We start from the raw sequence: 14,063 nt of genomic DNA, 5'->3' as shown, positions 1-14,063 counted from the left end.
TAATTTTCTTAAAAAAATCACAAGTAATTCTGCAAATAAATCTGTAAGAAATTTCAGTAAGTAAATTTACTAGTATTTTTGTTGCAAAATATTATCAAACTCTGCTGATTTTTTTATTAAATTATTTCTTCAAAATAAAATATTTATTTTTAGGCATCTTTTATTAAATAAGCATATTTTATTTAAGGCAACTTTTATTAAATAATAAATAAGCATCACGTCATCTATTAAATATATAGGATTCACGTCATATATTAAACTAGATGGTGGTTCCCGCATTTGCACCGTTTTAAAAAACAAAAAAAAATAATAAATGAGATCATGAAGTTAAAAACAAAAGGCTACATACAAACTAAAAAGTGTTCAGCCGACCCATGAAAACACCGGACAATTTTTATATGGTTGTAGATAATATACTCATCGCCAGTAAAAAAAAAAAAGAAGAAGAAGATAATATACTCATCAGCAGTAAAAAAAACAGGAATATAGTCATCCATTAACAAATGTTAAATATCATAATAAAATTTAGATTTAATTACATTCTCATGTGATCGATCTTTAATGCAACTTATTTTGATTGTTTTATTCTTTTCTTTTTTAAAAAAAGAAGACGAGTACTAATAAGCAATAACTCGTATTGGCCATTCTCTCTTTCACTTAGTTTCTTAAAAAATAGAAAATATCTATACAGCATAAAAATACTTATAATATATTTAATTTTAAAAAATTAAAATATGTTTTCCATACTTATAAAATTCAAAACTTATGTTTTTTATTCCTGCAAAAGTTTTAATACAATTTTGATACTGGTAAAATTAAAATGCGGTCCAAGGTTTAATTGAATCCAAAACTTAACACTATCCAAATCAATTGGTTGAACGACTGTGGAATAGATCAAGACGGTTAGGTTTATTTATTTACCAGTCGAGTTTGACTGATTATGGGTGAATTGATGAACCATACATTTATATATATATATAAACTCCTCGTTAAAACGTCGTCCTCCATTGATGTCTTAATTGCCGTTCATCATAATGCGTGTCAGGAGTCCATTTTTGAAGGAAGAATGATAGGAGCAATATTGAGCTGAAGAAGCGATTATTGCAAAGTGCAATGGACGTGTCAAACATTGTAAAATAACAAGTCGATTATACTTTATAGGTTTGGGACCAAGGCTGGATGGGGTGTTGACATAAGAAGCTATTCATGAGTTGTGGGGATCGAGAGCTTCATCAAGGTTAGGTTTAAGAGGGTATGAGAAGTTAACTAGTTAAGGCTTAAATAACTTCGTTTCAGTAATTTAATGTTTTGGCAAAATTATAAATTTAATCTCGTTATAATTTTTTTATTAGTCTGTTTTTTCAGTTTTTAATTTTAAAATTAAATGTTGACTATTGTTTATCAACGTTGATCATCATATGTCATAATTTTACTGGACGTTAATTTCATGTATTTAATTAACGTCAATCTATACACCTAATTAACGTCAACCTCCAATAAAATCGTGACATGTGACGGTCAATGTCCAATAAAATCGTGACACATGACAATCAAAATAAACAATTAACGTTCAATTTTAGGGTTGGGGGATAAAATAACTAGATTGCAAAAAAAATATAGGACTAAATTCGTGAATTAAATTATAGGAGGATCAAAATCTAATTTTAAGACAAATAAAGGACCAAATTTACAATTTTTGCCTAGTATTTTTTTAATTTTTATTTTTGTATTTTTTTTGTTTTAGTGTCGACAAAAATCATGTTCAACAAAATTATTTGAAAGTTGAAAAATTAGTTCAAAATTGATAGTTAAAAATGTAATTTATTAAATTAGAAGTGTCAAGTAAAATTGGTTGTTGAAATAACTGAAAAAGTCTAAAATGACTGAAAAATGATAAAATCATGATTTATTTAAAAAGAGTAAAGAAGTAATTTGATAAATATGTTAACAATAAAAAGAAAGAAAATATAAAGAACTAGAAGTTAGTGTTGTAAAAAAATGCTACTCCAAGTAACATTTAAAAAAATGTTAAAAGACATTAAAAAAACTTATTTATCGAATAATCAAATGAGTTTTTCAGCTAATAAAAAAAAGTTATAAGCTAATTGAAATATTTTTTTGAATATAGCCAAAATGTGTTTGTCTTATTTTTCGTTATTAAAACATTTTAGATAATATTTTTTTTAATGTTTAAAGTGTTATCTAAAATTCTTTAAGAATGAAAAATTAAACATACACTTTTTGGAAGGATTAAATCTAAAGAAATTTTTTTGTAACAAAAATGAAAAAAAAAACTAAATTACTTGAATGAAAAATATATTTTAGTAAATAATTAATATAGTCCAGTTATAATGTTGTATATTTCAAAATTTTAATTATGATGACATCATAATATTGATAATGTAATTAAAACATTTTAATGAATTATGAATAAAATCAGGTATGAAATTAATTGAATAAAAACATTGAAATAATTTTAAAATGTGAAAATTTTGTCATTTTTCTTTATTGGTTGCAGAAATAAATTGCACAGTAGAGATATGAGGAAAAAATCTTTATGCAAAAGTAAATTAAGTAAATAATTGATGATTAAAACTTGTTATTTTTAGTCATTTTATCTAAGTTGTAGTAAAAATTTGATTAAAATTTGAGTTTTTTAATCTATCATCTCTTTGATCAAGTACAATTTTTTTTATTCATAAAGTTCGAGTGTCAATATCTTACTTAAGACCAAACTTTATATTACTAGGATCAAAAGTTTGTTAGTATTTAAATTCTAAATTTTGATACACTAATTAATTGAAGATATATATTTTTAGATAAAATGAATGTTAAGATATCATAAATTTATAATGTTAGCGAATCTTAACTCAAATTTAATTTTAAAGTTTTATATTTTACACATTGTATCAAATTTTAATAATTTATTTTTGAAATTTACTCAATAATTTCAAAATATTTACTGTATTTCTTTATTTGAATATAATAAAATGTTTGTTATTGATACCGAGATATTTATTATTCTCTTTAATTTATTTTTATTTATATTAAAAAATGCCTGCAGTCCTGCACGGGTAACTTGGTACTTACAAAGAAACTTGTGTTTGGTTAAAATTGGGTTATTCAAGAACATGTATATAATAGACTAATTGAGCTTTGATTTTGTTTTAAGGGTGCTACATAAGAATAAAGAAAACAGAGAAATCAGATGTTGGGAAAGCATCCCACACCTGGAGAGAAGTTTCGGAATCTTATCTGTGCTTGGGTAACCAATCCGTGCGATTGTTACTTTCTCACAACACATGTTCCAAAGAAGAATATTTCTAATCAAAGGAGCAAGATAGTGGAATGAATCAACTCCTTGTCTAACAAGTTAAGAATCACTGTTGTATACAATGCTAAGAGTGCCTCTATTCCATAGCCATCAACTCAGCCTATAAGACCAAAGCAGTACCAATAAGACCCAAGAAAGCCCTTATATTTTGACTCGCAAACCTAAGGTTATGAAGGAAGTTATACCTGCGCGCTTTTTAGAGGATGCATATATGTATCAAGTTAAAGATTCTAACCTCAGTATAACTATTCTACACATTAAAAAAGAAAATATTACACACCTGCTATGACCCCAAACCATGATGGTATCTTCATCAATCATCTCCACCCTCGTCAACAAAAATCGGCAAGCATTTGATTTGAGGCGAATTAATTGTCAAAATGCTAAGAGACATCAAAGAAAAAATCCTTTACCCTCAAGTCAGTGTTCTGTATATATCTCAGTGCAAGTTGGCCCATGTCAACCCATTTTTTTTTAAAATCGACAAATAAAAAAATTATATATAGAAATGAGGTACCAGAAATACCACTGCAGCGTTACAGAAATTGCCATGTCAACCCATTTGTCCTACCAAAGTGAAACATCACCTCTGCTCACACGGATACAGAACCTGTTCTTTAAATGTTGTGCATATATTTCCAAACATAAGAATCAAGATGCATTGGGAGATACTGCTGTGTGGAAAATGTGGGAATTCTTCAGAATTTTTTAAGATAACATATGAACCCACAATTTGTCCTGTTTAGACCAACAAATTCTAAGCATGTTTGCTAAGGAGGGAAACATTAGTACTTAGAAGTCCTGGTCAACTGGTCAAGCCCCCTCTATCTTCTGATCAAGTTCCAACAAGATATCAATGACGTCCCAGTTGGAATACATAAGCTTTGCATTGAATTAATAAGAATAGAAGAGAGAACTAATGTGGCTTAAGTATTCCCCCCAGCCCTATTGAGGAGTCTTCCCTTCCAATCTGCAAGCAGAGAAGCCCATCTTCTCAATAATAATAAACTTGAATCATTCATTTTCATCCAACCTGAAACAATAGCGAAACCTAAGTATTTCCTTACTTTAGTCGTATAATGAATGAATGAATGAATTGAAGAAATTGATTCAAACTCAGCACATTTTGATCTTGGAACATTCTTTGAAGCCAGAAATCTTAATTTATCCACATTAACAAACAGCCTAGAGAGGCTGTTCCAAAAATATGAAAGACTTAACTTATAAGCTTGACCTGGGAAGCTTTAGCTGTTGTGAACAAGAAACACTCATAATTGAAAAACAAGTGAGAAACAGAACACATCATTTGAAATACTAACTAGCCGCACAACCCTTCACTAATCCATTCTTGAGTAAACGGTGTCAACATTTCCATTCATAAATACAGAAATAGGCGGAGACGTGGAGTTAGAGGGTATCTCTCCCTGTCTTAAGCCCCCTAGAAGGAAGAAATTAAGTTCAATATAAGTAGTTGCACAATGCACAATAATCTGAGGGAAGCCACAAAGTCTAAGAAAGTTTTCTAAAGGTAGCCTCTGTCCACTCTATCATGTGTATTCTCTAAATATATTTTGAAGAGCAAAGATCTTGCTTTACCTTTTGTTATTGTTAACGTAGTGAAAAAATTTCTTTTACAGTAAATATATTGATTGAGTTTGCTTAAACTAAAAAATAATAATTTTAGAATAATTTTTTTTATATAAATACTTTTTTAAGAAGTAGAGATTATTTATTTCTTAAACTAAGTAAAAAATTATTTAAAAAAACAATTTAAACAAAAAAAATGTTAATTTTATTAAAATAAACACCTATCTCAATAAATAAATTTAAATAAACTGATTCAATATCTATTTTTCCTCTGCCAGAATTATAAAGCTGCTTTGGAGTGATCCTATAATTAATTCAGAAAGATGAACATACATAGGATTAATAACAGACACTTATATCAATTATCAACTCTAAAACAACTTTGCACAAACTGATTCACCTTAAATTTTGTGGGGTTCTACCTTTGACAAAGATAATTTTTGCCAATTTTAGGCTGATGTCCCCCACCACAAAAAAAAGGCATCATTAAGCACCTTCCAAATATCATCAAATCATCGAATTATGGCAATATATAAGTCCTGAAATTTGTATATTATATATATTTCCAAAAAAAAAAAGATATCGTATATATTTCAAATCGCACAAATTTAAGCAAATAAACATATTTCCTCAATTACACGTATTTCTTTTGTGATAAAACCCACGTTTTTCTTTATTAAGCAAATCTATTATGATTCCAAAAGAAGTGCCAATGTAAAGAAAAAACGTAATTACTTAACAAAAGAAACGCCCCTTTCGTTAAAAGAAAAAAAATAGAGAAGAAACGCTAATTACATTACATAACAGTAAGTCAGTAACAGTTGGATTAAATCAATTTTTTTGGTAGAGAATCAATGAAATTATTTATAAAATGATTTAATTGATTATTATTTTGTAGGACAGATCCTGCAAAGACTGGTCTTTATTATCGTCATCATTTATTTATTTATTTATTATAAAGACAAAGTAAATGAGAGGAGAGAGCGGGTTAAAGAAAAAGAAGAATAAAAATTAGGGCGAAGCGGGTCATAGGTGTGAAGTGAAAGAGAGATTCTGCGTGCAGGAAGAGCGAAGCGAGTGAGTGTGGCAATGGCGGAGGAGCAAGGTGAATTCAGGATTTACAATTCCATGACTCAGCAGAAAGAGATCTTCAAAACCAAAGTCCCCGGCAAGGTTTCCATGTACGTTTGCGGAGTCACTGCCTACGACTTCAGCCATCTCGGTCACGCTCGCGCTGCGGTTTCTTTCGATATCCTCTTCAGGTACGATGAAGTTAGGAATTTAGCACAAGGTTTTAAAGTTTATTCAGATGCATCTATTTCTGCATTTAAATAATGGGGCTCTGTTTGTTATTCCCCATATTTATTTTAATTTAAATGTGCAAATGGCTTCAATTTGGTATTTCTAGCTGTTATTATTCTCCAGATTAGATTTACGTGGTTTTAGATATTAAATTATCTCAGAGCTTTTTGAATCTAAAAGTTGGAATTGGAACACTTTCTTTTACCATCTTTTCTACTCATTCTTTCCGTTTTATCTTCTTCGCTTATTCTATTGGGAGTTAACATGTGGTTTGTACTTTGGTTTAAATGAAAACTTGTAGGTACCTTAAGCACTTGGGCTATGAGATTACATATGTGCGGAATTTCACTGATGTTGATGACAAGGTAAGGATACAATCTCTAACCTGCTGGTGTTGTTGCTACCATTGCATCTTTAATTTTCTGCCTTTTTTCATCCTTCTTTGTTCACATGATTCTAGTTGCTTTTGTTTAACCCTTTCAATATTCTGTGAAGGATATATAGTATCAAGGCTTTAACGATTGACATGTGGTTTGTGTTAATCAAAGCATCTTATTTAATAGGCCATATGTACTTATGTAGTAGCAGTAGCAGTGGCGTTTCCTAGTTAAGTAAAATGTATTTGGAGATGGCCATATGGGTTGAATGCTTCCAGTATTGCCCATGTTTATGAATATATTGCTGAAGTCTGGGTCAATATATGGCAGCTCCCTCTCTAATAAATATTGTGAATTTTTCCAATGATTTTTCCCTTTTATGGTCAGTTTGGTATGGAGGTAAAAATGGGGTTAATAAATATTCATTCATTGTTTTTATTTGTAAAATTGTATTCAAAACTGATCTATGAATTGACCCCCATTTTTTGGATAAATACTAATATATTGAGAGTAATACTCTCAATGACTGAGATTTGATTTTAAATTTATTAAATAAAATTTTAAATTTAATCCAACGGCTTCTATGATTATTCAGTCCATGTGCTATAGTATTATTGAATTGAGTGCAATACTCTGTTTTTTTCACATTATGGTATGCCTAACTGACCCTTAGCATGTAAGAAATGTGTATCATATGAAAATCAAATCAGTGCTCAACATTCAATGGACATAACTTTTAAAATAAGCCATTGACATAGTACATATCTCTTCATCCTTCATGTCTTGGGGCATCATCCTTTCTGATAATAGCTCAAATGTCAGTCTTCAAGTTGATGGTGTCTTCTTTTGCTTGTTTGTTTGAACTATCTTTATTTCATTATTTCTGTTGCTGTTGACTTGCTGTTCTTTATTTCTTTACTCTAAAATGTCATCCCTTTGAATTTGAATGATGAGCCTATTTTTAGCAATGCTGGTTTTCCTGCATGATTAGTGATAGCTCTCACTGTTGGAATCATTGTTGTCAAAAGCGTGATATTTTTTTTACTCATCGGATTGCATGATCCTATATGTTTCACCGCCTTCAAAGTTGTCCTTATGGGTTCAGCAAGCTTGAAAGAGTTCTGAACCTGCAACATAGACCAACTGGGCTGCTTGACTCAGGAGAAGCAACACCCTACCCTCTTCATTTTTTTACCTCATTTGTCCTCTCTCCCTTACCCCACTGTCTGCCTCTTCAATTTCTCATCCATTTCTCCTCTCTTCCTCTCAGACCTCAATTTTCCTTTGTCTCTGTCCTAAATCCATCTGCCTCTGTTCAAATCTCTGGTCATGTTCCAGATCAACATAGTTTGTGCTATGTGGTTCTCTGCCATTTATGAGTTTGAGACTTATGAGTTGGTATTTGACCTTCTTATTCATGTTCTATTTAAGTTAAATTAAATGTTGTGATTTGAAGGTTATTTCTTTTAACTGTTACTTTATATGCACATATACATGTTTAAATATAACTTTTTGTTTTAGGTAGGATCTTACAATTCATGTCACAATACCATGATTCATACAGTTTCCCTCCCTTTCCAATCCTAGTTAGGATCTTGGTTTTGACAACCTTGGATATAAGTTTCTCCAAGTTCATTTGTCCTAGAAAACATGGACCTTGAAAGTGTTGTATTATTCTATGTGAGTTTCTTATATGATTCTTTAGTGCTTATTAGAGACTGCTAATATCAGAATTGTTGCAGATAATTAAGCGAGCAAATGAGACCGGGGAGGATCCATTGATGTTGAGCAACCGTTTTTGTGATGAATATAATGCTGATATGGCTGATCTCCAGTGCGAGACACCATCTAGGGAACCTCGTGTTTCTGAACACCTTAACGAGATAAAGGACATGATAACCCAGGTTTAATTTTTTTGCTATAAGATTGCCGTCTTCTGCTTTTGTTTGAAATTTTTTAATCGAATCTGCTAAAAAAAGCCTTTTGCTCCACTTTTGTTTCAATTAAATTCCAATTGACAGTTTTCCATGCTGTTTTATATTAGTCAATACTTCTTTTTTGTTAAGTGCATATGGAGTTTATATGTTTCCTGTAACAAGTTAATTAAAATATCATTTATTTTATAAGACGATCTGTATACATTATGTTATGTCCTGTGCTTTTTATGAAAAAAACTTGTTTAGTATTCACTACTTATTGTTGTATTGAGAATGAATTTAGATTTTCTATCCTCATGCTCTCCACCCCACCCTACTACTCCATTATTATTCCTTCTTCAATCTTCCAGCAATGTAATGTATAATGTATCCTATTATGATAATTTAGCTCATTAACTTGTGAATAAAGATATTCAAATTAAGCAGGAATTATGAAAGCAAAACAAAAGTGTTAAAAGACCGGTTGTTTTAATTTGTTAATATTGAGAGATATGAAGCTCAGAAGCTGCACAAAATCTCCAACTGAAATATCATTGAGAAGAGATTGCAAATGATGAAAAACTTGGGGCTTCTTTGCTTTGAGAATATATTTTTTCCCCTGTTTTGTCTAATAATTATAAAACTGACACTATTCTCATTTTATTAATTGTTTTCAAAGATCTGCATTGGAATTTTAAAACACAAGACAAAGTGGTAACAATGTACCATTTTTATTTATTAATGATACAAGAAGCATATTTAATTGAGGCTGCTTGTCATTTTCAGTCAAATCATTGAAGTTGAAGCATGAAAAATTATAATATAACATGTGGATTTGGTTGTGGTATGTTTGACTTTAGTTTGAACTTCTAAGGAATTAATTAATAATTCAAAAGATGCTTAATCATTAATGTACTTTGCAGATTATCAACAATGGCTATGCATACGAAGTTGATGGTGATGTTTTTTATGCTGTTGATAAATGCCCAAATTATGGCATGCTATCTGGACAAAGACTAGAACATAATAGAGCTGGAGAACGAGTAGCTGTGGACTCAAGAAAGCGTCACCCAGCTGATTTTGCATTGTGGAAGGTGTGAGAGAACCTTTACCAGTTATTTTAACATATTTTAGTAACATTTGAGATCTCTCATATTTCTCAATAATAAATAATTGCAGGCTGCTAAACCAGGTGAGCCTAGCTGGGACAGCCCTTGGGGTCCTGGAAGACCTGGGTGGCACATTGAGTGCAGTGCAATGAGTGCTTGTTATTTAACTCATAAATTTGATATCCATGGTGGTGGAATTGATTTAATCTTTCCTCATCATGAAAATGAGATTGCACAGAGCTGGGCTGCAGACCATGATAGCCATGTCAGTTATTGGATGCATAATGGGCATGTCACTAATAACAATGAAAAGATGTCAAAATCCTTAGGCAACTTTTTCACTATTCGCCAGGTCAGCCTTTTAGCTAACTTTTTCACCATTCTTCTGGTTAATGATGGTTTTTAATTCTTTTAGATATTTGTATAAGTTTTTGCGTGGTAGAAGTCTCGTGCAAGATGTCTTGAGCATATCTTTCATAACATTTTTTTCTTGCAGATCACTGAGCGTTACCATTCACTTGCTTTGAGGCACTTTTTGATCAGTGCCCATTACAGATCTCCACTAAATTACTCAATTTCACAGCTGGAGAACTCGTCAGATGCTATTTACTATATATTTCAGGTAAGCAGCCTCCAAAATTGTGTCAGGAATTCTGTGTTGTTGCTTAAAAGTTGATGGGTGAGTTTCTCTCTTAAGGTTGACAGAGACAGAGTCTTGTCATTATGTAATCTGAAATTGTTTTTATTCAGTGTTATGTCCTGCAAATGTTTTTTTGTGAATAGATCTGAAATTTTGTATCCTAATTCTGCTGCGTAAGTTAAGCATGTTGTGTCTTGGATATAGAATTGCCAGTGCTTCTTTCCTTCTTAGTTTTTTTTGAGGAAGAAGATATTTACTAATGTGATGTGATGAAAATCCTGCCTGTATATTAAATGCCCAAATGTTGGAAGGACAATTTTGTGAGTCATATTATAAGGAAAATTATTGGCCTCTGCGGTGTACTTGTTATAACCTATAAGTAAAACAAGGGAAAAGGTAGAGTTACACAAAAGACAGTTTTGTTTATCAGGGTTGGATGTTAGTTGCTGCAAAAGTAAATTCTCTCAACTCTACCAAAATTTTGCTATGATTTAAATCTATTGACATAAAGTATTAAAGCTACTGATACTTGTTTGCAATACTGCAATTTTGTTAGGTTTAATTGATGACATTACTCTAGGGATATTGTTCAAAACAGCTTCTTTTTACTTCTGTGATTTCCATAAATGAGTGTTTTTTTTTTCTTTTGGTTGTTAGACTCTTCAAGATTGTAAAGATGCTGTATCACCATTACTTCAAGGGGAAACTGAGAAGAATGAAAAGGTACCTCAAATTAATGAGGCTGCCAAGGAATGTATTAAGAAGTTGAATGTTGAGTTTCAAACAAAAATGTCAGATGACTTGCAGACACCAGTGATACTAACTGGTGCTCTCCAAGAGGCCTTGAAATTTGTGAACACTTCTTTGAAGATGTTGAAGGTATGTAAATGGGACCAGTTTCTTGTATTGCATGCGTGGGTGCTACATGCATTTTCATGTGTTGGAAATGTGCCCGTAATTCATGAAATATTGTCTATCTTGCAGAAGAAAATGCAGAAAAGAGCACAGTTGCAATTGATTCAATCCTTATTGGAGGTTGAGAAAGTAGTTGGAAAAGTTTTGGACGTACTAGGATTGTTGTCTTCTAAATCCTATGCTGAGGTGACTCATTTTATTAACAAGAGCTTAATTAATTTGCCTGTTTTGTATAATGAATCTAAAAGACACTCTTTTGGAAAGCCATTGCATGTTTAACAATTGTTATTGTTATTTGCTCATCAGGTTCTGCAGCAGTTGAAAGATAAGGCATTGAAGAGAGCAGGTCTGACAGAAGATGAAGTGCTACATCTTATAGATGAACGAACTCAAGCTAGGATTAATAAGGATTTCGCCAAAAGTGATAAGATGAGGGCTGATTTGGCTACAAAGGGCATTGCACTTATGGATGTGGGCAACGAAATAACATGGAGACCATGCATCCCGAGTGAGCCACTTGTTGCAGAAGTTGTTCAGAGACCTATAGTTGAGGAAAAGCAGTCTACTCCAGTGAATCAAAAAGTGGAAGAAATACCTGGGGATCGAGAAGGGAATGGCCCACATACAACAACATGAAGGTGGAGTCAATGTGTCCCTCCTTAGCTATGATTAATACGGAAAATGTTATAATTTATCAATACTACACAACGCTTGAAGATTGTATACCAGTTGAAAGATATGTATGACCATACCTAGGTGTCTAGGACGCGAATCATTTTTACACATTTCTCATGTTGGGTCTTCTATGGTCCTGTCTCTGGATTAGTTTAACTGATTTGACAATTGCATGAACGTGCCCCTAACGGAGATTTTGTTTTTTTGATACTCAGATTGGGTATTTAGCTCTTTGTATTACAGAAAGCCGGAATATTTTTTCAAGAATCTAGAGTCTGATTATCTCTTATCTGGTTTGCTCTTGATCGACGCTACCTTGATTACTTATATTAATTTGTGCAGATAAAAAAACTTATATTAGTTTGTTATTTTTCTGCTTAACGTGATTATCTCATTTGATTTGAGTGTCGAAGCCATGCCTAGACAGTCAAATCTCCGAATTTAGGAAATGACATCGGAATTTGCAGACAAATCATTGGAACAGTCATAATTCTTTTGACAAGTGTATCTATCAATTTGTTCAAGTAATAATAAACAGGAAAATTGGGTATCATCTTCATAGGAATTTTGATTGGAAATGATTAAAATTCTACGATAATACAGGATATAAAAACAAGTGCAGTTCTTTTGCATAAGTGTTTGGTCTACTAAAAGTATTATTGACATAATGTTAATGATTTTTTATCATTTAAATCCATTCTAATTATTATTATCTTCATCAACTAAATTATTTTAATCATGATTCCTCATGTGAAAAAATCTAAATCACTTGATTTCATTCATAATTTCTTAGAAAGTTAAACTAAGTAACTTATTTTAAGAATAAAGATGGATAGGTAATGCTAATTAACACTATTCTATCCCTAGACATGAATTATTTAGAAGTTTTTTCAAGTTCTTAGAATAAAAATATTTTTCGGTGATTAAAATCTTATAACATACATATAAATGGGTGATCAAACCATAAAAAATAATAAACATAGAAATGAAGCAATAATATTGAGATAACATTAAATAGATAATAAAAATTATTACATCACAAAGTTTTTTGTATCCAAGCCCTCAACAATAGATAAGTTAGTCTTTCATTATCACGAGAGACTCGAAACATGAAGATAGAATGAAGAAAAGGAAAGAAATGGAGGAGAAAGAGCTCCCAAAATGGATATTTTTCCTTAGTCGACCTCCCCTTTCCAATGGAACTGTGCATCACTCCTTTTAAAATGTTGCTTAGTCATGCTTTTCGAAAAATCATTATGTGCTAAGATTGCATGTGTGCACAAAGCACACATGCATAGTACAATTGACTTAAATGACCATGCGCTAAGTTTCTAGATGTGCACACATGCATAGTACAATTGACTTTCAACTTGGCCTGTTGCGTTGCTCTAATTCTTTATACATTTTTCAGCCATTTGTCGATGCACCATAACTCTACAGAATAAAACAAAACATGGTAAATTCAATTACTTTAATATTATTAACCAAAAAATTCAAAAGAACTTAAATTCTTATCTTTTTAGGTAAAAAAAACATTAAAAGAGAAAAAAATTAGGTAATTACTATTTAAATGCACAAACTAAGTATACATATTAATTATCAACGGTTTGATTTTCTGAAACTTTTTTCTTTGATGTAGTTTTAGAGTAGAGTAATATTGTGTTATTATAAAGCCTAGATATACAAATCAATGCAACCTTGATAACTATCGTTCGTGTCTTGTATGAGGTATACTTAAGATTTCTTGAAACAATGAAAATGCCAAATTGTTAGGAAATTAGCGAATTAATAGGTGTTTAGCTCATTTAAGGAAACCAGTTTAGTGAATATACAAAGGTGACAAATTGATGACAAAACTGGTTTAGATTTTAAACTTTTTTTTTAATTTAATATTTTTGTTAAATAAAAGTCAAATGTTAAATTATAAAGGTAATGCATAAATTGTTATTTTAACTTTTTATTGGTTTTCATTTTACAAAAATATAAAAATTGTTGGTGTTAATTTAAAAAATTGACCTAATTTGACTTTTTTCTAATTTTATAGAATATTAAAATTAGGAGAAAATTACACTTTATTTTTCTTTCTTTCTGAGAAATTAATAATGAGTTATAATTTGTCTATTTTATACCATGGCCAGAAAAAAGAGTCTTTTATGGTTTTTTTTTTTTTTTTTTACCTTTCAGCACTGTTGGCAAGTGATTTTGAAT

The 14,063-nt window shown here is 30.9% G+C and overlaps 1 protein-coding gene and 1 non-coding gene across 2 annotated transcripts; both read left to right on the top strand.

Moving 5' to 3' along the window:
- The first annotated feature begins 1,404 nt into the window (after nucleotides 1-1,404).
- MIR4372A (microRNA MIR4372a) lies at nucleotides 1,405-1,525 on the top strand. The gene has a single exon (NR_048697.1). It is a non-coding gene; the product is annotated as a microRNA MIR4372a (primary transcript).
- Nucleotides 1,526-5,878: 4,353 nt separating this feature from the next.
- LOC100812332 (cysteine--tRNA ligase 2, cytoplasmic) lies at nucleotides 5,879-12,144 on the top strand. Its single transcript, XM_006589620.3, has 9 exons — nucleotides 5,879-6,183; nucleotides 6,525-6,588; nucleotides 8,343-8,504; nucleotides 9,440-9,610; nucleotides 9,696-9,977; nucleotides 10,122-10,247; nucleotides 10,923-11,144; nucleotides 11,250-11,366; nucleotides 11,487-12,144. The coding sequence occupies exons 1-9, from the start codon at nucleotides 6,011-6,013 to the stop codon at nucleotides 11,814-11,816; spliced, it is 1,647 nt and encodes a 548-aa protein (XP_006589683.1). The 5' UTR covers nucleotides 5,879-6,010; the 3' UTR covers nucleotides 11,817-12,144.
- The last annotated feature ends 1,919 nt before the right edge of the window (nucleotides 12,145-14,063 follow it).

The sequence above is a fragment of the Glycine max genome, chromosome 10 (assembly GCF_000004515.6).
Source record: "Glycine max cultivar Williams 82 chromosome 10, Glycine_max_v4.0, whole genome shotgun sequence".
NCBI classification, from domain to species: domain Eukaryota; kingdom Viridiplantae; phylum Streptophyta; class Magnoliopsida; order Fabales; family Fabaceae; genus Glycine; species Glycine max.
The sequence above is the reverse complement of the archived record's forward strand: the minus strand, read 5'-3'. Positions and strand labels throughout refer to the sequence as shown.

Coding starts and splice junctions, on each gene's coding strand:
- LOC100812332 (XM_006589620.3), top strand. CDS start 6,011: ATGGCGGAGGAGCAAGGTGAATTCAGGATTTACAATTCCATGACTCAG. Junction 8,505..9,439: donor TAAAGGACATGATAACCCAG/GTTTAATTTTTT, acceptor TGTACTTTGCAG/ATTATCAACAATGGCTATGC. Junction 11,367..11,486: donor CTTCTAAATCCTATGCTGAG/GTGACTCATTTT, acceptor TTTGCTCATCAG/GTTCTGCAGCAGTTGAAAGA.